Consider the following 25795-nt stretch of genomic DNA (forward strand, 5'->3'; position numbering starts at 1 on the left):
TCCATGTCAAAAATATACTTATAGTAATTGTACAGGTCTCTCATTTTCGTCACATTATTGCAAGGCATTTTACTGTAGGTAAATATTTAACCAATATAGGCTACCTTTTCACACACGGCATCCAACTGCAGGTTCAGGCACGTCAAATAAAGCAAACATGGCTAAGACATTACTAAGACAATTCATGATATCTCCTCTATCCTCTCATTATTTAGTGTTCTCTACTAAACAAACTGTCAATGCTTCATACACCTTGTCATTTAGAGAGCGCCCATCTCTGAAGACACACGCTCTACTGTAAAATGAACGGCTGAAATAGGCCTACTATAGTTTTATTTTCATAATATCACAAACACGGTGCACCCTACCTATCAAGCAACTAACCAGAATAACCTACCAGAATAAAGTCATAATAGATATATTGAGTCAAATGTCCATGTGTTAATCTTTCCTGGAATTCTACAGTTATTCAGACTTTCATTTTTTTTAAAGTTTGGACTGCAGTGTGGCGTCTTTCCTCTGATCGGTAGCTCTGTGTCGCTGTTCTGCGTCCCCCTTGCTTAGACTCCTTTGCTCTGTGTGGGACTGCCTCACTGCTCCAGGATACTTCCCTCTGAAGCGGCTGTGAGCTGCCCTGTATTGGAGTTGATGAAGTTAACATAAATTTGTGTGGATTTGAGGTGAGATTTATGCCTGATCAGAAGTGTTTTCAGTAAGTTTCGATATTCCACCTCCATTGTCTCATCCAGTACAGTCCCAAACGTGGTTCTGCGTCTTTCAGAGGTTCTGAAGGGGATCGGCACTACCACATCAGCAGAGCGTAGACTGATACAGCAGAGTATAGGAGGACAGGTAGATTTATTTTATTTTATAAATATTATGACATCTCAAAATATTAAGACTTTATTCTTCAAATGTCAGAGAACACAGATATGTGGGATATATTTTGAATGTGCAGAAAGTTTTGAACATGAGCTGAAACACAGGAGTTATTAAAATCCAGGGGCTTATAAAATAATTAAAATGAATTCATAGATCATTGATGTGAAAAGGTGCCACATGCATATTTAAAGAGGTGACCCCCCGAACTCCCCCCCAAAAAAGGCAGGAGGGAAGACTAAACTAAACCAACACCCTACATGTGTGTTGTGGGATGGCCCCAGGTGTGGGCCCTCTCTTGTTGTTGTATCTTGCTGTGTTTTGTCCCTTTAATCTAGGTAATTGGTTGGTGGAGTTGATACCTGGTGTGAGATGCAACACACCTGAGCAGGGAGGGCTCAGGTGGCTACAAAGGAGCCTGCTTGATGATTTGGCTCCCTCTTCTCCTGGCGTGCCGACTGATTCTGTTTTGTTTGGTTCTTTGTGTTCTACACCCATACACTCCACTCACACATACACTGCATACATACTGATCTGACAGACACCTACAATTGTATATTTTGCTTAATTTAGTTATTAAAATATCTATTATTATTTTCAGACTGTGTGGTTTCCCGCTTTTGTCACTTGCTGTTGAGCTGGGTTGTGACAGTTGACACATATAAGTGTGGGATGATATTAAATGAGAAATTGTTATCTAAAGTAGAATACATATTTGAAGGCAATACAGAATGCCTCAGTGCCATATTGCATTAGACCCCACCATATTTCCACCATAAATTGATGCAGGAAAGGCAGGTGTTGGTACGGTAAAACTGACCAGAATGCAGAGAATTTTGTGTTTATGAGTAAGCATGTGATTATACATATGTTTCTGCACACCCAACACCGATGCACTTGACCCACATGAGTTTTCATCATGTGAATCTAAAGTGGACTGTAGGAGTGAGAGAAATCAAATGCTTCCAGTTTTGGGACAGTAAACTCTCCAAGCAGAAGTGTGTGCGTTTAAAGACTATTATCTGTAAAGAAGAATTTATACTTAGTTGACACTTCATTTGTTTCTGCAATAAATCCATATCTTCATGATGGTTATAATGTTCAGTGTTTGTGGTCGTTTTGAGGCTGCATTTTGTGGTGCTGTTAAATTGTAGTACATTATAGTGAGCGTCACCACCCCTGCCATTATATCAGTGAGGATAGGAGCCCATGTAACAGCAGATACCACCTGCTGCCTCTCTGGGCTCCTCAAAGCTATTACACTCTAACTACTAATAAACTTAACCCACCATCTTGTGAATATTAATTTCGCTGAGCAATTTTGGTCTACATTTATGGCATAGGAAATTATATGGCATGTTATTTAATAAAGAGTGCCCTAGAAACCCTATTTCCCTTTAGGTTTATTAATTATCGCACTGTGATACAGTTGACACAGTTATCTTCTTATTTAGAAAAGGTTCATAAGTAACATCTACTCCAGAAAAGAAAAGTCCAGAAATAATGCTGCACACGATCCAGTTCTTAGCAGCATGATAAAAACAAAATTTGGATTTTTAAGTCATTCAAAAATGACTTATCCACCCTGTTATTTCCACCCTATTATTTCAAAGTTGTTGCTGCAGGAATGTAAATAAGTATGGCACAGTACTATAATTTTGAGATAAATTATTATTCCTATAATTGCATGAAATGAAATGAAAAATTTCTAGAACGCAAATATGGAGCATTTACCATATATTGCAAAAAAAATATATTGCATTTTGGACGGAAACCTTTAATGCAGCACGTCTACATAGTTAATTCTGGCTATCTGAAAAGCAGATGCAGAGATAAGACCAACACAAATGTCTTCTGTAGGTTATATCAGTGAATTATTCATATAAATGGACCTACAAAATTTCAGTTGGCACAAACCTGCATGCACATACGGCAACTGTCTATGATGATTTTTACATTGAAAACCAGTAGAAAATACTGCACATTACAAAAAACATGAACACATTCCTGCTTGTGTAAACACAAAAATAAGGACTGAAACCAACGTAAAAAAACCCCCATCTGATAAAAAAAACACAAGCTAGCCCCCACGTAAACATCATCAGTTATTTCTCCTGTCAGTGAATCAATACTATTATTAATCTACATCCTCAGAGAGGCTAAAAGGCAGATACAAAAAAATAATAACAAATAATATTCATTGAAAATGTTCAAGCATAAGAAATAACATAGTCAAATTATCATAAAATATTATAAAAATATTAATGCTCTCCTTATAATGCCTGAATGCTTGAAAGACTAGAATCTAAATGGGCTCACAGAAGGATTCCTAATGTGAGCCCATTTATAGAAATGCAATGCAATTTAATGCAAGGAGACATTGGCACATATGTAGGTAAAAAGCCAGGCTGGAAACAAGCTGTTTCGCAATAGATGTCTAAGAAAATCTAGCACACTTTCAGTTTGTTTCTCTTCTCCTAAAACTAATCTTAAAAACACATCAACATCAATAATAGTATCATTACTTTGCTACTGTATCTATAAATCTTAACTGGTTTGACATGTACAACAATCAAAATTCTTGATTCATTAGAAATATAACATAAGGAGTGCAAACAAATCTTGACATCATGCAAACTGGAAACATTTTGAGCCAACAGATGACAGTGCTCATTCAGCAGTGAAGTTGGAAAGTATTTTGGTTGAGACACATCCTGAGGTGGAAGATCATTTTGGCCCACTTCAATTGATAATGTATCGTACATTCAACTATGTCACATCTAGAGAAAATAATTAAAGAAGACATCCAAGTAGTCCATAAGCTCTTTGTTGGTTAGACACCTCATGGTGTTGCATCCACTGAGACAATGTCTTACAGTACATTCCCTTGAGATGTAAAGAGCGCCTGTCTTCTCAGGATGGTTTCACTCTTCATAAATGTTTCCTTTCCAAGACAAGGGAAGGTCATTGAGAACTCTCCACACAGAAAAATCCTGCGTCCTGATTTGCACAATGCAGAATCTTTACCCTTTCTCATTTGGGATACACAATGCCTTACAGGATTGACAGCAAATTAGTTAGTTTGACCTTTTGATTTCAGGCAAAGTTATGTGAGCTTTTATGTTCTGAACAGATGTCTTCATGCTGATACAATCTGTATCCACCTGGGTCTCACAATATTAAAGACTAGGGCAATTTGTCAGTAACAAAAACATCACATGTACAGAAAGTCAACAGCAATTATATGTAGTAGCAATAAAAAACAAACCCAGCTTTCTATGCAAAATTAAAAAACTGAAAAACATCTTTAGTATTCTAATACCTTACATAAACAATTCAAATGCCATTTTGAGATTCAATATATGAACAGAAATATTTGGTAAATTTCCCCCACTTATGATAGATAACCATTTTATAATGAAATAAACACATAATTGTAGAATTACATTTGTATTCTGGAACTTGAACAGTTTAAAACTGAGATACTGTAGAAACCCCTGTCAGTACCTGTAAAAGTAATTTAAAAGTAAAATGCCCAGATGTGTGTTTCAGTTTGTCACCGTTTTTTTTACTGACTTGGGAAAAAAAAAGAAGCACTGACATTGCTCAGCTTCATTTCAGCATTTATAATTTGCAGTCTTCCCACTGGTATTTTTCTCACATACCCCTCAGTGTAGCCATGTGTGGGTGCATTAAATCCAATCTGAAAATGAAAATTATTTCACAAATTGCTTAAACATTCAGAACATCCACACGTAGAAAGGCATCCAAAAGTTTGGTCCAGTCTGAAGCTTTGTCTTTTGGAGTGTAAAATACTCCCAAAGAAATAATAAACAGGGAGATCACGGTGTAGAGAGAGCAGGTTTAGAGAGAAGAGGAGCTGTGGCTGTAGTGTTTCAGCAGCAGCTGGTCATATTCAGCCTCAGAGGCCGGAGACAGCGATGGAGGCGAGCTGCCGTCGGAGCTCAGAGACGAGTCTCTAAAGGGGGAGGGAGGCGTCAGAGCCACCAGCTCCTCCATATCCTTAGCACGCCTGCCACTCACGCAAGTCCCGGCCAGGTGCTCATAAATCTTACCTGTTGGTCGGTTCTCACAGAAATTGGAGACGGCCGCGACCTCAGCATATGTGGTGACAGTGGAGGGGGCCTGTCTGCTCCTGGATCCAAGGTACTGAGGTGGGCAGGGGGCTGCATCGGCAGCTGTGGGCAGAGCAGTGGTGGAGGTGGGGCTGACGGTAGCTCCCCCTGGCAGCATCATGGTGTTCAGCTCACTAATGTTGGCAGTGAAACGGTTCACCACACAGCTGATTTGGTCCATGATGGTGGTGCCCTGAGGTTGGCTGCCAATAATCCCTATGCCGATGTCGCCCACACCTATGATACTAATGTCCGCTCCATCCGGCATACCTCCGCCCTGGCTGTTGTCCCCGCCTCTTCTTCTGACCCCAGCAGGGTGCTCAGGTACGTAGGTGGGTAAAGCCTGTGGCTCCTCTCCATCCTCTCCTCCCTGGAAGCCCCGTGCCTTCGCTGCATGCAGGCTGATAGTGGGCAGAGGTGACTGAGCAGTGGAGCAGGTGAAGGGCTGAGACACCTGTGGCTCCTCGTACTGCTCTGTGACGCCAGCGTCCGCAGGTGTATCTCCTCCTTTAGAGAAGGGCTTGATGATGGCTGTCTGGTTCACCTCGACTGCCTCCTTTTTCTTGACATGGAACGACATCCTCTTCCATAGGTTTGGTCTGTAGCTGCGCTCATTCTGCGCCCATGTCACCGATTTCCCATTGGAACTGTGAAACATATGAAGAACAGAAACATAAAATTAGTCTACATTGGTTGAAAATTTGTATGACAGATGCAGCATGTCTTCTATATACTGCAAGACCTTATGTGTAAACACATATGCTGTATATTACAATCACACCAGGAAAACACTGAGAAAAGAACCTCCCCTATCTACACTGAGGTTCATGTGCTACTTCTTCTTATCAGTATTTCTACCATCCCCCGTTCTATCTTTTACTTTCATTGTAATTTCATTTCTCCCTCCATTTTCTTTCATCTTCCCTAGAAAGAGAAATCCTTAAAGGCAGTGGGTCTCCTATGGGACTACTTAACCCAAATGAGATAGCCTTTTCTCAGCTCAGGGAGCAGTTTTTCTCGGAATACCCAGTCTGTTGTGGTGGATTCAGCTTTGATTTATCAGAGACAGTTTAAGAAGGAACAGAGATGTATGAATCTCAACAGAGGTTTCATCTCTATACATGGACTCATGGACAGAAACAACTAAAGCATGTGGATGTACTCAGGGTATTAAGATGGCCTAATAACTAGCCAAGCAGGTAGTTTTTCTGCTTCTGTGCAACACCTGCCTTCAACTTATCTCTCTTAGTCCCTTGTCGCTGGGTTTTATCCTTTTGTACCCTAGACCATTACTAACAAAGTCCTTAACTAAGGTGAGGCTGAGTGATTAAAATTTTATATAACCTTATATATATATATATATATATATATATATATATATATATATATATATATATATATATATAGTATGTATGTATGTATGTATGTATGTATGTATGTATGTATGTATGTATGTATGTATGTATATATAGGTATGTATGTGAGTGTATATATATATCCATATGCATACACACACACATTTATGTGTATTGACACAATTGTTTTTATGTAGAAACTTAATTAGAACTACATTAAGGGAATGTTTTCTTCAGGGCTCAGGTGTTTTAGATACGGAGGTCACAATTTATTCACAGCTTAATACCCAGTTATACCTGATGTCGTCCTGCGCAGACCCACGGCGTCGAAAAAAGTTGGCCATGCTGCTAGAGGATTTGGACTTGGCAGCTTTCTTGACATCACTTACATGCATGCGCACCACTGTGGATGTTGTGAAAGCACTCCGGACATTTTTCTCAGGCTTGGCGAGCATGATGTACACCTGACCATAAAAATCAACAACAAATAACTGTTAGCGTAAAGATGCAGGGATGCAAAATAATACCAAAAAATATTCTTAGAACTGTGTGAGTTTTCTATTGTAACTATGTTTGAGTGAGAGGACGTGTCTCCATTTCTTACCTTTGGGACAAACATGCAACAGAGAGCCACCGTGGCACTGAGGCTGACACTAAAACACATGGTTATGATCTTGTAGTTGGAGCCAAAGTAAATAGGAACAAAGGCCAGCCAGATGATACAGGTGGTGTACATGGTAAAGGCAATATACTTGGCCTCATTAAAATTAGCCGGAACATTACGCGTCTGTGGGAGAAAAGGAACAATGTAATTTAAAGCAGTCTAAGTTGAAATAGCAAGGACAGGATACAGTTCAAGGGGATGGAAGATGAGTGTGCGAGGAAAGAAATATATATATAATATAAATATATTACCATGGGGTAGCATGTGTATTATTATTAACTACTGAAATGCTGAAATAGGCCCACCTTGAAGGCGTAGAAGGTGCAGCTAAGGATAAGTAGGCCATTGTAGCCCAGGGGCGCCACCACCCCCAGAGTGGTCAGATTGCAGATCAAGTGTACCTCCCGGATACTGGGGTAGTCATAGATCACCTAAGGGGAGACAAACGAAGAAGTCACTCATGTTGTTTAAATAAATGAATGAAGATCCCCACATTGTAAAACACACACACACACACACACACACACACACACACACACACACACTCACACACACACACCTGTGGTGGCTCTATGATAAGAAGTGCCACAATAATCCCCAGCTGCAGCAGTATGAGTAGGAAGGCGATGACCAACTGTGCGCAGGCGGACATAAAGCGCGGTTTCTTGGTGCAGATCTTCTTCTTGCTGCCTGCCAAAATCCGTGCTATTCGGTTGGTCTGGATCAAAAATAGATCAAATGATTATGCAGGCTTCACTTACATCGACTGTGGATAATTCGGCTCGCGCTGATTCATAACAGTAATCCCCCTTTCAGTTCCCAGATCTTAAACATCAACCTCAGCCTACACACAGACCCTTAACATCTTCCGTACATCCCTTACAACTGGCCATCATCCAAACTCTGGAGGTAGCTCTTTTAATCCTGCCCTTAGGCTTAGATGCCCTTCTATTTATGCTTAAGGTTTAAAAAACATCGGGCTATGACAGCAGACAAGTTTTCTGATCAAACGTGGTTTTGCAAATATGAAATTAAAAAGTCACCATTAAGTCTTCTCTAAAGTATTAATGTAACATTGTCACCATTCTGACTTGCATAAACTGCTGTAATGTATCAGTGGGTGTCAGTTTGTAACATCATCGCCAGTTCTCTCCTCTGCCGTAGGCTCCAGCATATACAGTATACTGCATGCTGTATGTTTCTCCTTGTTGTCTTCCACCTCCTCTGTAAGTGTGTGTGTGATGAAAGAAGTGAGTAATCTTCAACAGGTACTTTTAGTGTACATTTTGCAGTTTTGTTCTGCTGACTTCAGAATAATCGCAACATCCTGTTTCACATGGAAATGTGTCAAAAAAAATGGAAAGAACAGAGAATTTTAATCAGAACTTTCATAGGAGAGTGTAAATATAGCTTTTTTTACTTTGTGTAATAATAGTTACACCTCAGCATTCACATTGTAGAGTAAAAAGAAAAGATATCAAATGAAGCTGACTATGGAGCCTTGAGGCTCACAAAGTTCCACAGGAAGTGAAACATGACGCTAACCCATACTGCTTGAACTGTGTATATTTGTTCCTCTACTTCCTGGCAACAAAACAGAAAAGAAAGTACCTTAGTGACCAGGGCAGAGTAGCTCATGGCAGGGGACAGGCCAATTCCCAGCCGCTGGAGGTAGCAGTAGACTATGTGGGGCTTGGCAATAAGGCTAAAGGTGCACAGGTAGCCCAAGCATATTCCAGCCAGGATGATGTAGCAGAGCTCACGACTGGATGACTTGACCACAGGAGTGTCCCAAAATCTACAGATAGATAGAAAGACAGTTGGAGCAATGAAGGGACTGCTTTTGGCGCACTGACATTCAACACATAATATTCCCAAGCTCACTGGTTTCAATGAGGATTGCTTATAAAAACAATTTTTGCTTTACCGTAGAGTAATGCTATTTTTTGTATTAGCATGATTATACTGTCTTTCTATATTTTCATATTTGAATACATTTAGATGTTGTATCCACTGTTAATTAGGTAGTAGATATCTGTGTCTGAATGTTAAATAAATGTCATGTAGTCATTTCCATAGTAATAGTTATATCATGTAGTTATTACCATAAAACTGTCACAAATGTATTGTTAGCTGTACAAAATGATGTGCAGATGTGATAGACACATTAGTAACGTTCAATAACAAATAATGACATGTATGAGTGAATTTTAGTTTGGGTAAATAACAACACCCTGGTACTAGATAAACTTAACCCATTATTGTTAACTCTAACTATGTCCTTGCTATACTGAAACATTGATTTTTCTGTGTATGTACACATGTACAACTAGTAAAGCTGTAGGCTATAATTACTTGATAAAGACAGAAGTAACAAAAAGTGTAGCCATGAGGCCCAGACAGGCAAAGACCACTGCAGCGATGGGCTCTGGATCTCCCCAGCGCACATACTGCACCGGAATTGGCTCACAACCTGAGGGATAAAGAGAGGTCATGAGGAGGCTTTTCGGGTTATTTCAAAGTACAGAGGAACAGAAATAGTGTGGTAGATAAGTGTTTACAAAAGTGTAGGAAAATGGTTTCAAACTGTTTTTACAGACTTTGGAGTTAAGAAATCTGGCTTCTGCCAAATCTTGTTCTGGCAAGGATCTAAAGACTCTGTACTTGGTGTGTGTATAGGACATGAGTATTTGAGTTGTTTTTATGTGAAGTAGTGAGTGTGTCTTAGTTCAGAGTGTTTGCCAGTTTATGGGGTTTGTGTGTGCATTGGTGTGGTACGTAAGATGTAAGGGGATTTTGGGTGCACTGTGAGTGTGTGACCCAGATTCAAGGCTCCTCTGGCCTGTTTGGAAATCTTGTATTTGTACAGACACATAAAGTGTGTTTACCAGTGAGGTCATCTGTGGGCCAGGAGCCAAGGACACAGGCTCGACAAGTGTACTCATCAAACACAAACTCGTTCTCCTTGCAGGGAGTGCAAGTCCAACAGCAGCTCACCTCTCCTTTACGGATCACCTGGAGACACACACACCAGTATGAAAGGGTGGAAAGGTCTCAAAGCTCCAATGGCATTTTTCTGTAGCTAATCTTACACTCTGACTGCCCTGTGGGACGGGGAAGGATTTCTTTGTCAGGGGATCAAAAGAAGAAAAAAGGAAAGATGTATAGAGAATCTTTGAGCCTCGTTATTTTAAAAAGGTTCTCTTTGTATTAGCAGCCCGTCAGTGTGGAAATACAATTAAAATAAGCTAAAGATAGTGGTGGCAGGTCAGTTGCGTATGCTGTCACTTGCAGAAAGTTCTGGGTTCAAATCTAAAATTTTGTCTGGGCTTCCCCTGGGTGCTCCAGGTTCCTCCCAGAAATGGGAACTGTTAAGTTTCCCAACATGATGGGAAGTAGGGAATGACTCCTATCTGCTGTCAAGGTCAGCACAGGTCAGACAGAGCCAAACAGCTGGTTGAGCCAAAACTAGGAACGCGGGCTGGGGTGTGAGGCCTGGAGGTAAGAACATGCAGATCTCCTCAGAAGCTTGAGTTTTGAAGTTTTGAATTCCCTGCCACATTACAGGGAGTCAGTGTAGGAAGGGTTTAATATTAGTAACTTTTGGGATGATAAAGAGGAGGCAGACTGCAGTGTTCTCTACAGTTTGGATGGGCTGCAAGGAGTTACAGAAGCCCAGATGGGAAATGATTAAAGCTTGAACAAAAAGCTTTGCTGAGTCCCTGGCGGTGTACTCAAGAATCTGATTGGACTGGTTTTGTAGATTGCAAACTTGTGGGACCAAGTCAAGACTACTGCGTGGGTCTTGCTTGACAGCTGTCTTCAGTAAATCTATGATCTACTCTCTGGTCTATTCACTAATTGAGACCACGCCAATTGAGGTATAACAGGCAGTTTATTTGGTAAACGAGAAGGTTCAGGAAACGATGGAGGGGCCGAGGGGGAAGGGAAGACGGGGTTGAAGGGGGTAGGGATGAAGGTGTCAAGGAGGTAGGGATGGAGGGGGTTGATCTGTGTCGTGGTGGCCCGAGGGCCATTGCAAGACATTAAGAAAATAAAATAAAATTCTGCTATGGGGCCCTCCTACCTGACTCGTGAGACATGTAAACAATTTGCCATTGCTGTTACTGAGAGATGTACATCCATATTACTCAGTCTGCCCTGCTAATCAACATTATAATAGTCAATGTGAATCCAATGCTTTCCACATTGCATTAGTTTATTAGTTGTCACTTAAACTTAAACTGAGACACAGATAATTGTTGTCTCGTTTTAAAATAATGTGTACGAGGGGTGCCATCACATCCATGTCTGGACTGGTCCCATTAATGATGCTACTGGAATGCAATAAGGTCCGGCTGCGGACTGTAGCACCGCTCAGCCGATACTTCTCCTGGAATACACAAGTTTCATTTCGTGCATGCGCACGTGTATGGACACGCGACGTGGTTATCTTTTTCATGCTGCAGTTTATAAACATCATTGCATGTCGGCGTTTATCAAACGTAATAAATACTATTTCATTCTAATGTTGTTCACAGTCTGGCAACCAACCAAGACAAAAACAGACCGCGAAGCGCTGCTCAGCTGGGTCAGCAGGACAGACAGAGAGATTCACTGCAGCTACACATGAACCTGCTCACGTCAGACTTTGAGAGGAGAGAAAACATGTTTACCTGACTGCCGCTAACAACGTGCCCTTTCACATCAACCTGTAGTTTTGTATTGAAAGTGTAACCAGATGTTGCATATGTATTATTGCTAACTTGACTGGTCATTGCAGATGTTGCCAATTGTTGCTAACTTATCCCCGGAGCCCTACATGTCCAAAAACAACGCCAAGGTGTCTTGACAATTTTACCGGGGCATAGCACATGGATACAGGGGCACGTGCAACAGTAAAAAGGGTGTAGTGACGCCTATAATGCATGTCTTAGATGGTGGAAGGAAACTGGAGCACCCGGGGGAAACACACGCAAACTCCACACAGAAAATCCTGGGTTGACTGAAGTCTGAACCCAGGACCTTTTGCTGCGAGACTAGTGCTGTCCACTGGGCCACCGTGCTGCCTATTGCAGCGGAGATAAACGGGGTTTCGGGGGAGGGATGTGAGAACCAAGAGACGAGCGAGTAAGGGGTTAGACATAGGCATATATGTGCAGGACATTGGATTGGATAGGCACAGGTGGTTGAAATGAGTGAAGCACAGGTGGGTGGATTAGTGAGAGAGAGGCGTGGTCTTGTTCCTGAACCTCAGTTAAAATAACTACATTTAGTGAAGCATGAAATGAAACCATGTTTTTTTGTTGTAGATCATCATCAACAGGAACAACAGGCAATATTAGCAAAACTGAAGATGTTGCTATATGCTCTACAGCATGCATGCAAATAAAAGGGTAGGTACAGTTATCACATGTATTGTAATTTAAATAATAAAAACGACTGTAATGTAAAATGTTGCGCATTGGAGTGGTGTGTACCTTGATCTGTGCCTTCTGGCAAGGCTCAGAGCAGACTGATTGGATCACAGACATGTCACTGTTGTTACTCCAGATTTCCTCATCGTTCATCTGTAGGCCACCCTGATCCCAGCTGCCCACATGGATATAAGCGTACTCATCCTCCCCTATTCGCTTGAAGTTCATGATTTCATACCTGAGGCACACATACTGTTTGCATTACACAGCATATGCATACATTTAACACGCCTCACTATCTCTTCATTTCTCCCCTTCTTTTCTTCCTTCCCCATCATCACAATCCTTACCTGCCAGGTGAGTCTCCATTCTGGTCAAAGAGGATGGTCTCCCCAGATACACCAGTAAAGTTGGTTTTCATCAGGAATTCCAGCAGCTTGCGGCCATCAATGGGCCGCATGGACTCACAAAGACCCTGACACCAAGGGGGGGAACAAGCACTGTCACTGCTGACACAGCCAATGTGAAAGCACACAAATGTGGCCACTGTTTATTATAGTACCTTATATCCTGGACAGAGGGCTTCCTGCATGGCATGCAGGCCATAAGCCATTGAATATATGGCATTTATGACAAAGCCCATCTTGGTGTCTTGGGCATACTGATGTCGCAGAGACTCTTTCCCTGTGGAGAACAGAGATCTGCTCATAAGGAGAAACCCAATCACTCGAATCTGACTTGATGCTGAAAGGTCTAGGACGTGAAAATAGACTAGGCTAGAAAGCGTGTAAAGAGGTGTGTGGAACATGATCCCTGTGTTGTACTAACAAGTGCAGGTGCGGTTGTACATGCTGCTCTCCTGCGGATGTCCCCTCAACCTGCACTGGAAGCGATGCTGCCAGAACTCAGGGAACCAGGGGTTCCTCAGGTTGGCATTAGGCTTCAGGTTCAGGTAATAATCATCAAACCAGGTCACATAAGCCGACTTTAGCTTTATAGTGATTCCACCTGCTGCCTCCTTCTGGTAGCCATCTGTCACATCATACCTGTCCGCCCAGCCATCACTGGACAAGGCGGTTGAAAATGGAGGAGAAAAGAGAGACAGACAAAGGTACAGCAGGTTGTTAGTCAGAGTAAGGATCAGTCCCAATTAGACTTCATAAGTTGTTGTTTTATTTATTTTCGTGGACATACACACTTATTTCTATGGAATAGTTTTCTAATTCTTACACACACCACCATTTAGTATATACAGTACATTATACTGTATATAATTTTAGCATCTTGCTAACTGTTGCTCAATATTGCAACCCACATCAGAAGTTGACTGTTTAGACAGCAATGTCACCTCAGCAAGACATGTGGAAAGCTTATTGGACACCTGACACAATGCCAGAGAAACAAACGATTGAAATGTACACCTTATGATTGTCATTTACAGAGGCGTTTAAATAATTTATTGATGAAACTCTTTGTGGGAAGCTTTGCTGGGAAATGAGCATGATGGACTCCCTCATAACCCTAGGGAGAGGAAGAAGGTGATAAGGAAACAAGACAGAGAAAGGGGTGGGAGAATTTATGCAGAATACGAGAGCGACCACTCACCAACACTGTGCTTATGAACTGCGGTTCTACACTGGTTCACAATTTCACCATGTGAAACTGATTTTACTAACAGAAGGATGACAGGGTGGTTGATACTGTATCTTAAATAAATAGCCCAGCTCAGCAGTCCAGAAAGCTAATGTTAATGGTAGCAAAAGCTCATCTTAAAAAACACTTTAAAAATACGCCAGAAATCAAGGTTATAACTAAATACCGGTTTACATGTATTCATTTAGGTTTAGGGTAAAAATACCATCCAGTCCATGATTGTAGTGAATGTTTTATGTGGCCTCCTGCAAGAACTGTAGTTGGAGCTTGTAATTGCAGTATATTTTGTACCACTGTTGCACAGATTGAAAGAGACAGGTGGTGCCTCACAAAATGAACCTAATGACTTCTCTGCAGAGAGTTACAGTAGAATAAAATATTTATCATGATGACTCAAATGTTCCAACACAGGACTCATTGGGCGATGAAAATAGAAAATATTAGCTCAAACATCCAATTTTAAGAATTGCAAAGTGAATGTTTTAAATTATGTTCATGTGCAAAGATAAACCTCCAGGAAACAAAGGTTGATGGTGCTGGAGGATTTGGCTAGCTGGGATAAAGGAGCCTGTTATGTGTTTTCTTGCCTTTTATGTTGTATGCTTTGTTTTGCATGTATTACTTCCATGACTTTGTTTGCAAAAAAAAAGTTTGAATCTGACTTTTGATTAATTAGATCTCTGTAGGCTCATTATCTGTGAAGTCCATGGAGACACACTTGTAATGAAGAGCATATTGATTTACTTGACTTGAACAAATTTAGGAGCAAATATCTCACTGAAGATACGAGCTGTGCATTGCAGAAACATGGTGTTTTTTGTGAACCAATCTGTCAATGCATATTTGATTATGACAAAGTCAGAGCATATTGTAATTTGGAAATCTTACATAAATGATTCATTATTCGTTCCATTCTACAGAAAGGCAGTTTGGTGCAACACCTTCTGACATTAGTTACAGAAAAGATACCTGATGCTCAATAAACACCAGACAAACACCACCAGACTGCAGGACCTGCAGACACATCTGATCCACTCTTTATTCAAAAAACCTTGTGGGCTTAGACTCGATAAGCTTTCTCATCAGTGAGCTGTTTGAAAAAGTTTCTACTCCATCTATTGTTATCTCTCCCTCTGGACACTTGTCTGCAATCAACAAAGACAGGAGGTTGATTACACCTCCACACATGTGCATACATGTAAACACGCACACCTCAGTGACACAAAGAAATGCACTCTTCTCTTTCTGACGGACAAAAAAAGCAGTAAGAAGTCATTTTTGAAAACTTTGCTAACAGAGCTGGAGTTACACAACAGTAGTGTGGGTGGTTTTTTTTTTATGATGCCTGGTTCTCTGGGTGAGGTAGGAGATCATTTCATAACACATCCTTAGAGAAGCGAGCACAGAAATTGTACACTGGCATAAAAAAGATAGGAATGGATATGAAAAGCATGGAGGGCTTTGACTCTGGATAGTTTGAATCACTCTTGAAAGTGAGCTCTGAAACCCACACATTGACCTGGGAGGGCAATATGCTGTATGCAGCACGCTGCTACACCACCTACAAGCCTGAAGACACACACAAGCACATCATGCATTTATTTCCCAGTACTGGTCAGCTTTGCAGCAAGATCTTTTCTGGATGCATACTTTAGAACTCTGTAGTGGTACAAACTTGAGGAGGGAAAGGTGTCAATTTCAAAAAATGAAACTAAACATGACAAATAAAAACTCTCCCACGGCCTAAGCAACCTTGGGTGCCATGTTTCCTTACGGCTTAGTCAGGTGCTCCAACAAGTAAATGGCAGTATTTGAGGGAGGAAAGCAAGTTGGGGATTGTGTTGCTTTACTAACCCTAGCAACTCCAAGTTGTTGGTTGGAACACTTGTGTGAAGGGACTGCGGTACTGTACATCTCCTCTGATAAACATGACGCCACCAACAGCGAGGTCAGTGATGAGGACTGTGGAAGAGCATGCCCAGTGTAAATTGGGAGTAAAAAGGACACCAAGTTAGACTAAACTAACGAAATAGAACCGGCTTCTCTTCCGGACCTCTTCTGCTATATAAACTGACTTTTGACTGCCTCAAATTAGTAGAAAACATCAGATTTAGTTAGCAAAACAAACCCAAGATGTGATAAATGTATTCAAATCTTTTATACTTGATGGAGATGGAAGACCTGATTGTATTAAAACAACTTTAGAATTATTTGCGCTGATATTTTTTTGAGTGCAAGAGAGATTGTAGGTTTAATGAGTGGCACTAAATGTTTAAAAGTATTAAAAGTGTACAGCCATGCTAGCTCTTTGAGGCGCATTGTATAATTTTGTGAGGAGCAATAGAAAGCATCCTGACTGGAAACATCCCAAACTGGCATGGGATGTGCATGGCCCAGGACTGGAGGGCTCCTCAGTGGGTGATTAATACTGCTCAGTACCCATCTCCCGATTTTCAGTGATATCAGTGAGGTGAGGTGCCTACATAGAGCCCAAAGGATACTAAAGGACAGTACCAACCCCAGCCACAGCCTGTTCACCCTGCTGCTTTCTGGGAAGAGATATAGAAGATTCTGCTGCCACACGACCAGACTGCAGAGCAGCTTTCCCCCCCAAGCTATCAGACTCTTAAACTCTAAATCATCCTCAGCACTCGTCCATTAATTATAGTTTATTTCTGTTGATTCTGTATTAATGTATATTGTCTGCTATGTAGCAGAGGGAGCAAGGGAGCTACAAAACACAATTCCACTCTATAACTTGTTATATTATGACAATAAACCTACCTACCTACCTACCTAATTTGAGCTACATACTCACAAGAATGCTAACATACTGATGCTTGGCAGGTAATGTTCCATCTTAGTTTTGAGCGTTAGAATAACAACATTTGCCAATTAGCACTAAACACAAAGTACAGCTGAAGCTGACAGGGATTTCATGAGGACATAAGTTAGCGGTCAGTACATGGACAAACTAATCTTTAAACTGAATAGACTATAGTGAATCATCGTCATGTCACTGAACAAATCAGTTGCTTTTAGCAGTGAAACTCCCACACTTAGTGACTGAGTGCAATTTAAGCTGTCATACAAAGAATGTTACTTTCTTATTAAAAGCCTATTAAAAGACCATGAAAGCCACAGAAACAATCATAATCGGAGAGCTCTGTTGTTAATGGCAGGCTGCCAAGCCATTAACATTTTGTGCAATGCTTGTATAGGCTACTTTTGTACTGAACTGAACGTGACAGATTTCAACTAGCAACAAACTGAACATAAGTGGGAATCTTGACTACAAATCTTTGAACTAAACTTCTGTCTGGGACCAATTTACCTGATGACAGGGCTAGACGGAAACTGAAGTGATCACCAAAGATTACAATTCATCTTGAGGAGAACATAAATGTGTACAAGAAATATATTGTCAAACTATCCAATAGTTGCCGAGAGCCTACTTCACTCAAAACCACAGATGTCAACCTCTTTTAGTTCCTCCAAAAATGTCTACGCAAACAAGCTGAAGGCTGACAGTGGCTTGAAGACAACAGTACAAATTCATCTTAAGCAGTGCTGACAACAAAACAAAACATTATCTGCTCCCTCAGTCACTCTCTTTCTATAAATAGAACATAAGCATTCATGCACTGCAAACATACAAAAACCTGATCCCTTAGACTGACATGAAAAGGATGGTTTCTGTTGGTAACTAACTAGAATAATAATAAAGGTGATGAAGCCAACAAAGTGAGGTCAAAAACATGCCATTGAAGAGGGACATACTGTAACTCCTAGTAAGACCGAAACATAAAAGTGCATGCTCATGTACGATTGCATTAATGCATGTGCATCAAAAGTTGCCACCTCAACAGTATCTAAGTACACTCAACAGCAAGGAGAAACATCTTTACAAATTCACCATCAACTTAAAAATGAGCAGACCACAACAGAACTGTCTGAAAACTCTGCGTGGTAATATGGATTATAGACATGGCATTTTGCAATATGTAGTTCAAGGTTATTTTATGTTTCCTGCTGTCAGATTTGAGCGACAGCCTACATATGTGGCTCCTAATGAGGAAAGGCATTTATAGAACACCAGGGACGAGAGTGAGTCAGAGAGCTAAACCTTAAAATAAAACATGTTATTCTCGGAGAGAGTGAAACCTCCTGCTAAATCAATCCCCTCTGTCCCGCTTATTTTCTTATTTAAATTTTTCTTGATTACATACTTTTCTCTTACACCACATGCCCAGTCTTTATTTCCCAGATAGAAAATGTCCGCAGTGTTGTTATATTTTTAAGGATGGATTAGGATTCTGCATGTTTAATCATGTTGGAAAACCATAATCACTTTATCTATTAATTTGTCTTTCTGATGTTTTAAACTGTCAACAACAAATAGAGTCACTGATGCTGACTTTATATGGCTACCAGCTTTGCCTCAATTTCATGATTGACTATGATTTTACTGTATTTCTCTATATGGATCCTCAGATTGTAGGGATTGACTGTTCTGTTCAAGCACATTTTTGCAGGGTGAATATACTTAGCCATTTGAGCACTGCTGCTCCAGTAAAACATTTGCATAAATTAACCTTATTGGAATAGTAAAAAAAAGAGCAGGCTGGATTAGCCTTTCTTAATAACAACAGGTGCGTTGATACAGAGTATACCAAATATATTTTAAAAAGTACCAAGTACGTCCGATTTAAAGATAAAAAAAAATTTGCATCTTGATAGTCTCACAAAAGTTTGTCGCACCATGTCACTGTCATCTATATACAAAAAAAGCTTGTGAACAATACCTTAAATTTCCTAGGCCACCATGAAGTTGATGGATGCTATGAAGATGATAATAAGGATGATGATGAGAGGACAAAGATGGCCCCAATGACAACAAATGCATCTTGTCTGATGATGCCGGACATCTCAAGAGAGTCTGGATTGGAAATTAATGCAGAAGAAGGCGGAAATAGACAATATTTCAGTCAATTCTTTAAGCCTCTAATAAGAAAAAAAGCCCATGGGTAAGAAATGCAGTCAGAAATTCAACATACCACAATCCAACACTCACCTTCCAACCAGCAGAAACTCTCCCACCAGGCGTTGTCGTCTCATGGCCATCAGTATGCCTCGGACTGTCATGCCCTCGCAGAAGCAGGCCACCACTCTGGCTTTGGGCAGGTGGCCTCGTAGCTTCTGCAACAGCTTATCAAATCTCTGTTCCCCTGCGTTGCTATATATCTTATCAGAATGGGCGATGCAGATCCCCTCCTTTGCTGCCATGTCTTTAAATGCCTCCATACCACTCTCACCATAATTACCTATGGAGGGAAAACGCATGCATGCAATGGTGTTCATAAGCATACAATACTACTCACACAAAACCTGGTGTAAGCTAACAAACTGAACATATTAGCAACACAATTCTTCAACTCACCAGGACTCTTTAAAAAAGCAGTTGAGATGTGTAGACACTTGAATGCACTGTTGTAAAGCCAGCACAACACTTGAGAATCTGGTAATTTTGTTCCCGTTATTGGAACTGTCAGGGGTTAGACTTCCCTGTTTTTGCTGGAAATGAGGTCACCTACTTTCTGCTGCTTGGCAAGTGGTATGACACTGTTTGAGGCATCCTTTTCATTACTACGTGTGAGTTTTTCTCCCAAGTGTGGCATGCCCCCTTGAGTGGCAACATAGTCTTTAATTTTTTAAACTTTGTATTTTTGTTTTTACCTCGACTGAACTTTTTGTTTATGCTGATGATACTGTCCTTTTGGTTTGCATTATAATGATTTTATTATCTTCTGTAATACGTCCCAAGGCCATTTTACCTTCTACGCGGCCAACATTGTTAATAATAATGAGTTTGTTGCCTGCAGGTATAGGCAAAATGTAATGGAAAGTAGGCTGAGTACAGTGTTTCATAACCACAACCATAACCTCTGGGGCTACAGTAAATACTGAATCTTTCTGAGGTGCATGTGCTTCTTTAAATGACACCAGTTATGTCTGTAATGTGAAAAAATTGACATAATTTACTGGCTTATAAACCTTGTCATTAGTTTATGCAAATGCCATTCAGTGTAACAAGCAAGATGCATCTGCATTTGACAGATAGGGTATTATATTAGTGGTGTCAGATATGTAATAAATAAATATATACGTAAATCAAGTTTATAATTACATACATAGAATAACAAATGTGCAGACATTTTGACAACATCCTATGGCCTACTGGACTTAGAAAACACTAGCAAGATAGTCTGCAACATTTTATTATAATAAATGCTACCCATGACATGAGATTTTATCCTGGAAAAGAACATTTGACATGCAAAAGACTTTTTTTAAATCCTCCAACAGTATTTGTATGGAATAACTGGAATGATCCATTCAGGATTTATCACTTAGAGGAATTTACTTCATAAACATATGACCTAGAGCCACTATGAGGTTGTGACAGAAACAGTAAATTGATGGGGACAGTATGAAATTTTCAGGCCTATATTGAGAGTGATGCCAGCACCGTGTATTTTGTTTCTGAATGGGTGGGATTAGTGCTTCACGGCTTGGATCTTTTGAAGAGGTGATAACCCTATGTGTTGATGTTGCCTTGATGTGTACAGCAGGGGGTGGGGGTTGCTTTGAAGCAAGAGTTGGAGATCAGCCTTGTATATGCACTATAAAAAAACCTGATAGATATACTTGTGGTAACAACAAAATGACAAAATGTAAAATGTTGTGCTTGCAGCCATCCATCTACATGTCCACAAAAAACAACAATAAAGATGCTTTTTCCGCCTATTTTTTTAACACGTGTTTTTAAAATGATGGGTGATTTATACCTTAAAGCACCTTGAATATTTTTAACTACTTTTAATTATAATTCTTTAGGTAACATATAAATAATGAAATAGCATGTAAATCTGATAATGAGCAACTGCTGTGAGAATGTGATCGCTGAAGTATCGCTGAAATCAGCGGACAGAGCGCTATGATACTCAGAGAGTTCAAAGCCCATGGCAGATGTTCCCTGGGAAGCTTTGCCAATGATGAACAGGATTATAGAGAATATATAATCACAGCTAATTTCATCTCAATTTCATATTCATGCCATAGTTATAACGGTCTCCACTGAATAGGAAGTGGAGTGACTCTATGCATTATATGTGAATGTGTTTGTGTGAAGTTGTAGGCTTCTTTTGGCTCCAGTGTGCTGGCTGCAGGAGGCTATTTGCACTCAAATAATTGTATCAGTAGGTAAAAGTACAATGCTTCTCTATAATGCTCATTTAGACAGAAAACTCAAAAACTACCGAAACTAAGAACTGAAACAGAGAGAACAGAATCAGTCACTGCCTACGATAATGCAGATACATGTATTTCTGACCCAATGTACTGTAAAAGGAGAATATTGCAAGCTTCAAAAAGATACAATTTAGTTTTGAACTATTGTACTAGACTACAATAGACTGTACAGATTAGACTGTGTAAAGGATATACAGATTATGTATAGTTTATGTAAATATGGCTGAGAGAGAGATGAAAGAATGATATGAATGACAAATGTAAAGCAGTGAGGCATACATAGCCTTACCCTCTGTGTGTATTGCCGACACGTAGCTCCAGCTATATCTCTTGACAATGTCCACCATGGCTCTGGCCTGTTGCATATCTGATGGCACCACCCTCATGAAATATTTATACAGGCTCTGTTGACAGGAATGTACATGTTCACAAGTCTGAAAGGGTGCTTGTTATGTTTCCACGTGACAGCTTGTCTACTAGTTACACATGCATCCATAATTACCCATATTATAGACCCCATTCCATGTAATCTCATTGTACGTTCCAATTCTGGTGTATTTAGGCAATTTACTACAAATCAGATTTACACATGCTGTAATTGAAGCTGAGATAGGTAATGCATCACAATGAAATGTCTGCTTTCATTGTTGTCATACCTGCATTATCATCAGAAGATTAGTCAGATTACTTTGTAAAGTCTACACTGCAATACAATAGTAATAAGTAAAAAGCAGACATGAAGTTGACATCAACATCAAGTTGATTTTTATCAAACCCAAAAGCAGTAACTGCCTCTGCTTTGGTTTTCTGCCATGTTTGTTATTTGGTGAAGATGTTTTTGCTTCCATGTAATTCAAACTTTAATGTGATGGTTTTTGGTAATTGGTCTTACCTTGTCACTGAGATCCATGCTAGTGGCTGAGTATGCTATCTGTGGGATGTTGAAGAGCTGGAGGAGATTTTGCACCTGGATGGCCACAGAGCTGGATCCTGGTCCAATCAGTCCCACAATGGGCTTCTTCCCTTGCACCAGCAAACTCCCTGCCTCTGCAGTACACCTGCCCTGGTTCTCCTCCTCTTCATTGGACACTAGCGTGTCCCGAATGAACTCGATACTCTGCTCCAGCGCCACCGCAGAGTGCCAGCACGAGTCCCTGGTGTAGAAAGATTGAGTTCACATTGTTGTTTAGGCAAGCAGGGTGGGAATAAGAGGAGGATAGCCTGGAGTAGCCAAATTGATGCTTTTTTTAAGTACACAGTCATTTGAAAGAAAAAAAACACTTTTTGGATCAGTGAGAAGGGTGCAACCCAAAGTTCAGCCAAAGCTAATATGAGGTTTCAGCAGTCTGAGTCAGTCAAATCAAGCTGGTATCATCCAAATTATTTTTAGTAGAACTAGAAAGAGATATATTTCCTATTAGTCACATGAAGGTTTGTTGCTGGGAAACAATACCAGCAACATCAGCGTCATATTAGTTTCAGCTGAACATTAGAATGATTTTGTATGAAATCAAGACTGTGGCTTTTGTCCCTCTTTTCATACAGCGCTGTTGTCCTTGGAAGGGCTCCCTTCACAGCCCTGGAAAGGAGGGACAATTGCAGCGACAAACTCTTTCAACATGGCATTTGAGTGCTGCACTAGCTTCCATTCCTTTCATTTGTAAGGCAATATCTCCAGCCACTCTTTGTCAGTAGGTCAGACTGCCCTGTTGGCCTGTGGGTCTTAAAACCTGACATTCTGAATAACTGCAGGAGTGGATGTCTGCGATGTCTGTGATGTTGCCTACCCTTCTAGGTTAACTGTCAGTCTTCTCTTATGGCATATTCTTCCAACCACAGTTCCCTGGATGTTTGCCTGCTCCTTCAAGGGTAACACTTTACATGAAAATCCACACCATTGTAAATGCCATGAATGGCATGGAATGTCCATGTTAAAACTACTTTTAAATAAGTGAAATACTTTTTACTTAACTTTTAAAATATCCAAAGGTGTCAGAAGACCAGAAAAAACGTTCTGCCACATTGAATGATTGGAAATTTAATAAAAGTACACTGCACATGTAAAAGCAAAACTCAAATAATATGTGCTTCATTTGTGATAATTACCCAGTAACTAATTAGTTAGGGTGATGCCTAACATCTCTGCCAAATTCAGGTAATTGTTCTAGTTGTTAGTCTGCTTGCCTATCTTTAGTCCTTACATGTGGTCTTTTAAAGAAACTGTTTTATGCCAAATCTCTTGGTATTATCCCACCCTGTGATGCAGTATTTGTTTAAATTGGCAAATTCAAGAAAATTGCTATCTCATACATGCATTACATGAATACGCTTTGTTTTCTTTCTGGTCTCTGTCTCATACAAATGGATGAGCCACAATTGGTTGCAAGTTAGTCCTTTTTTTCTATCATCCTGATTCATTTTCTCAGCACATGGTGTACTCATAGTCCAACAGTGAAGACAACCAACAATTTATTGCTATATAAGGTCAACATGAGAAGTTTGGTGATTGGTTTCTGACCTGATCTCGCAGCCGAGAGTGATATTTGGGAGGATTGTGGGGTCTGCGTTAATTCGATCCAGAGTGTGCATCATGGCTTCCACTCTCTGGATCCCATACTGCTCACGCACCGCACCACACTTTCGCTCATGGACCTGAGCAAAGTGAAACACAACTGGATTACTAAAATTTATCACATATGCACACGTGGAAAATGTGAGCACACACACATAGAAGCACACAGCATGTACCTTGTCCGCAGGTGGTTGGTGGTGGACAGAGAAGAGAGCTCCTATGATGATGTCACCAGGGATATGTGCTAATACTCTTCTCTCAGTGTTCTGGGCAATGACCGCAACCTGTTCTTTCAGGCCTAACCCGCTCAGATCAGTTCCCAGTAATGCACTCACTGCCAACAGCCTCACATATAATACTAATCTATTCCCCATCACTGTGTTCCTCTCCACACCTCCTGCCATCTTCTCTCCTCTTAGAGCTCAGGTTCAGATGAATGTGTTGTTTTTGGCAAGGTGCTCATAGTGCCAGGGGTATGGGTTAGATTTCTGGAGAAAAGGACAGAGATAGGCAGCAAATGAGCTTTGTTTAAGACTGTACAATAAGACTTCCTCATGTCAGCATGCTATTTTAGCTAGCCTGCTGGATCATGTAAAAAAGAAAAGTAACTTTGGCCATTTATTCACAAATCACAGTTTTTTTTATTAAACGTCCTCTGTTTTTTACTACCCTCCCTAAAAATGACATCAAGTCGCTGTCCGTAGTTCTGAAATGATGTTGGCAGCGAATCATGCATCTTAATTGACATCTGTGCTGGTGGTCCACTGAATAATCAACAGCGTATAAAACTCAATTATCTCTTCTGAATTAATTCATTATTGTGCACGCCGCATACCCAAAACTAACAGACAACTTCAGCCTACCTCTTTTCTGCCAGCTGCTTTGCAGATGCCATTCCTTTTGAGGCCGTTTCCATCACAGAAGATTAATAAGAAAAGCGCTGCAGGTTTTTGCTCAAGCTCAGTCTGGCGCCCGGGTACAGCAAACTGCAAATAGCAGCAGATAATATATCGCCCGTTATTGGAACATGTTTGACTTACTGACGCACACGGCGCCCCCCCACCCCCCTTTCTTCTACACCTCCTCCTCCTCCTACTCCAAAACAGTGGAAAGCATGGAGCATCAACAGTGATGGGTACAACTGTGGAAAGCTATGGGAGGCGAGCCACACAGGCATGTATTAATATGAAAAAAAGAAAAACAAATAAGTAGACAAGTAAGGGATAGAGGAAGCACCAACAGCAGTGCTTAATATGAAACGTGAGAGCTTATCTGTAGGCGATTGGCTAACAATCAATTGATGATGCGGGCTTCTCTTTCTTTTGCACTTAAAGTTGGGCTTCTGTAAATAACATCATAGAGTACGGTCTAGACCTGCTCTTTTATGAAAAGCCCTGTGAGATAACTGTTGTTGTGATTTGGCGGTATATAAATAAAATTGAATTGAATTGAATTGAATTAAAGTCTCGTTCGTTCTTTTAATGTGGCAGTGATAACCGACTTGAAATTATTATTATTATTAATATATATTACAATTATTCATTCATATTTAACTGAAAAGTTATAGCTTAGGCTATAACACCTTCCTTTTCAATTGCCCACCCATGATGCTCGTGAAACGAGATGATTACCTTCAATTGGAAAGTTTCAGTATGTCCAATAAACAACGAGCCCCACTTCTGTCACTTGCAAATACCACTGGTAAAAATAAAGACAGTGACCATAAAATCCAATGTTTTTGGTTTGTTATGAATTGGTTTGCTCTGTGACCAACCCTAGTTCTTGAGGTCGATTTGGCTCCAGGTAGA

General features: G+C 40.4%; 1 protein-coding gene across 1 annotated transcript; it reads right to left on the minus strand.

Moving 5' to 3' along the window:
• Positions 1–131: 131 nt before the first annotated feature.
• On the minus strand, positions 132–25021 carry grm5a (glutamate receptor, metabotropic 5a). The gene is made up of 18 exons (XM_038709053.1): positions 24851–25021; positions 24164–24475; positions 23934–24067; positions 22308–22569; positions 21705–21819; positions 19179–19428; positions 13280–13515; positions 13014–13135; positions 12802–12926; positions 12515–12689; positions 9923–10049; positions 9390–9507; positions 8646–8832; positions 7594–7752; positions 7340–7465; positions 6975–7157; positions 6668–6834; positions 132–5662 (listed from the first exon to the last, which is right to left on the minus strand). The coding sequence occupies exons 2-18, from the start codon at positions 24389–24391 to the stop codon at positions 4744–4746; spliced, it is 3633 nt and encodes a 1210-aa protein (XP_038564981.1). The 5' UTR covers positions 24392–24475; positions 24851–25021; the 3' UTR covers positions 132–4743.
• Between the last annotated feature and the right edge of the window lie 774 nt (positions 25022–25795).

Source organism: Micropterus salmoides, unplaced genomic scaffold (genome assembly GCF_014851395.1).
Source record: "Micropterus salmoides isolate LMB-PRFRI ecotype aquatic unplaced genomic scaffold, ASM1485139v1 Ms_hic_scaffold_9, whole genome shotgun sequence".
Lineage (NCBI taxonomy): Eukaryota > Metazoa > Chordata > Actinopteri > Centrarchiformes > Centrarchidae > Micropterus > Micropterus salmoides.

What these genes read in the sequence shown, in the direction of transcription:
- grm5a (XM_038709053.1), bottom strand. Translation starts at nt 24,391, where the DNA reads ATGGCAGGAGGTGTGGAGAGGAACACAGTGATGGGGAATAGATTAGTA. An exon ending in GTTACTTCTGTCTTTATCAA is followed by an intron (nt 8,833 to 9,389) that starts GTAATTATAGCC and finishes ATCTATCTGTAG; the next exon opens with ATTTTGGGACACTCCTGTGG. An exon ending in GTTGCATGTTTGTCCCAAAG is followed by an intron (nt 6,835 to 6,974) that starts GTAAGAAATGGA and finishes TTTTATGGTCAG; the next exon opens with GTGTACATCATGCTCGCCAA.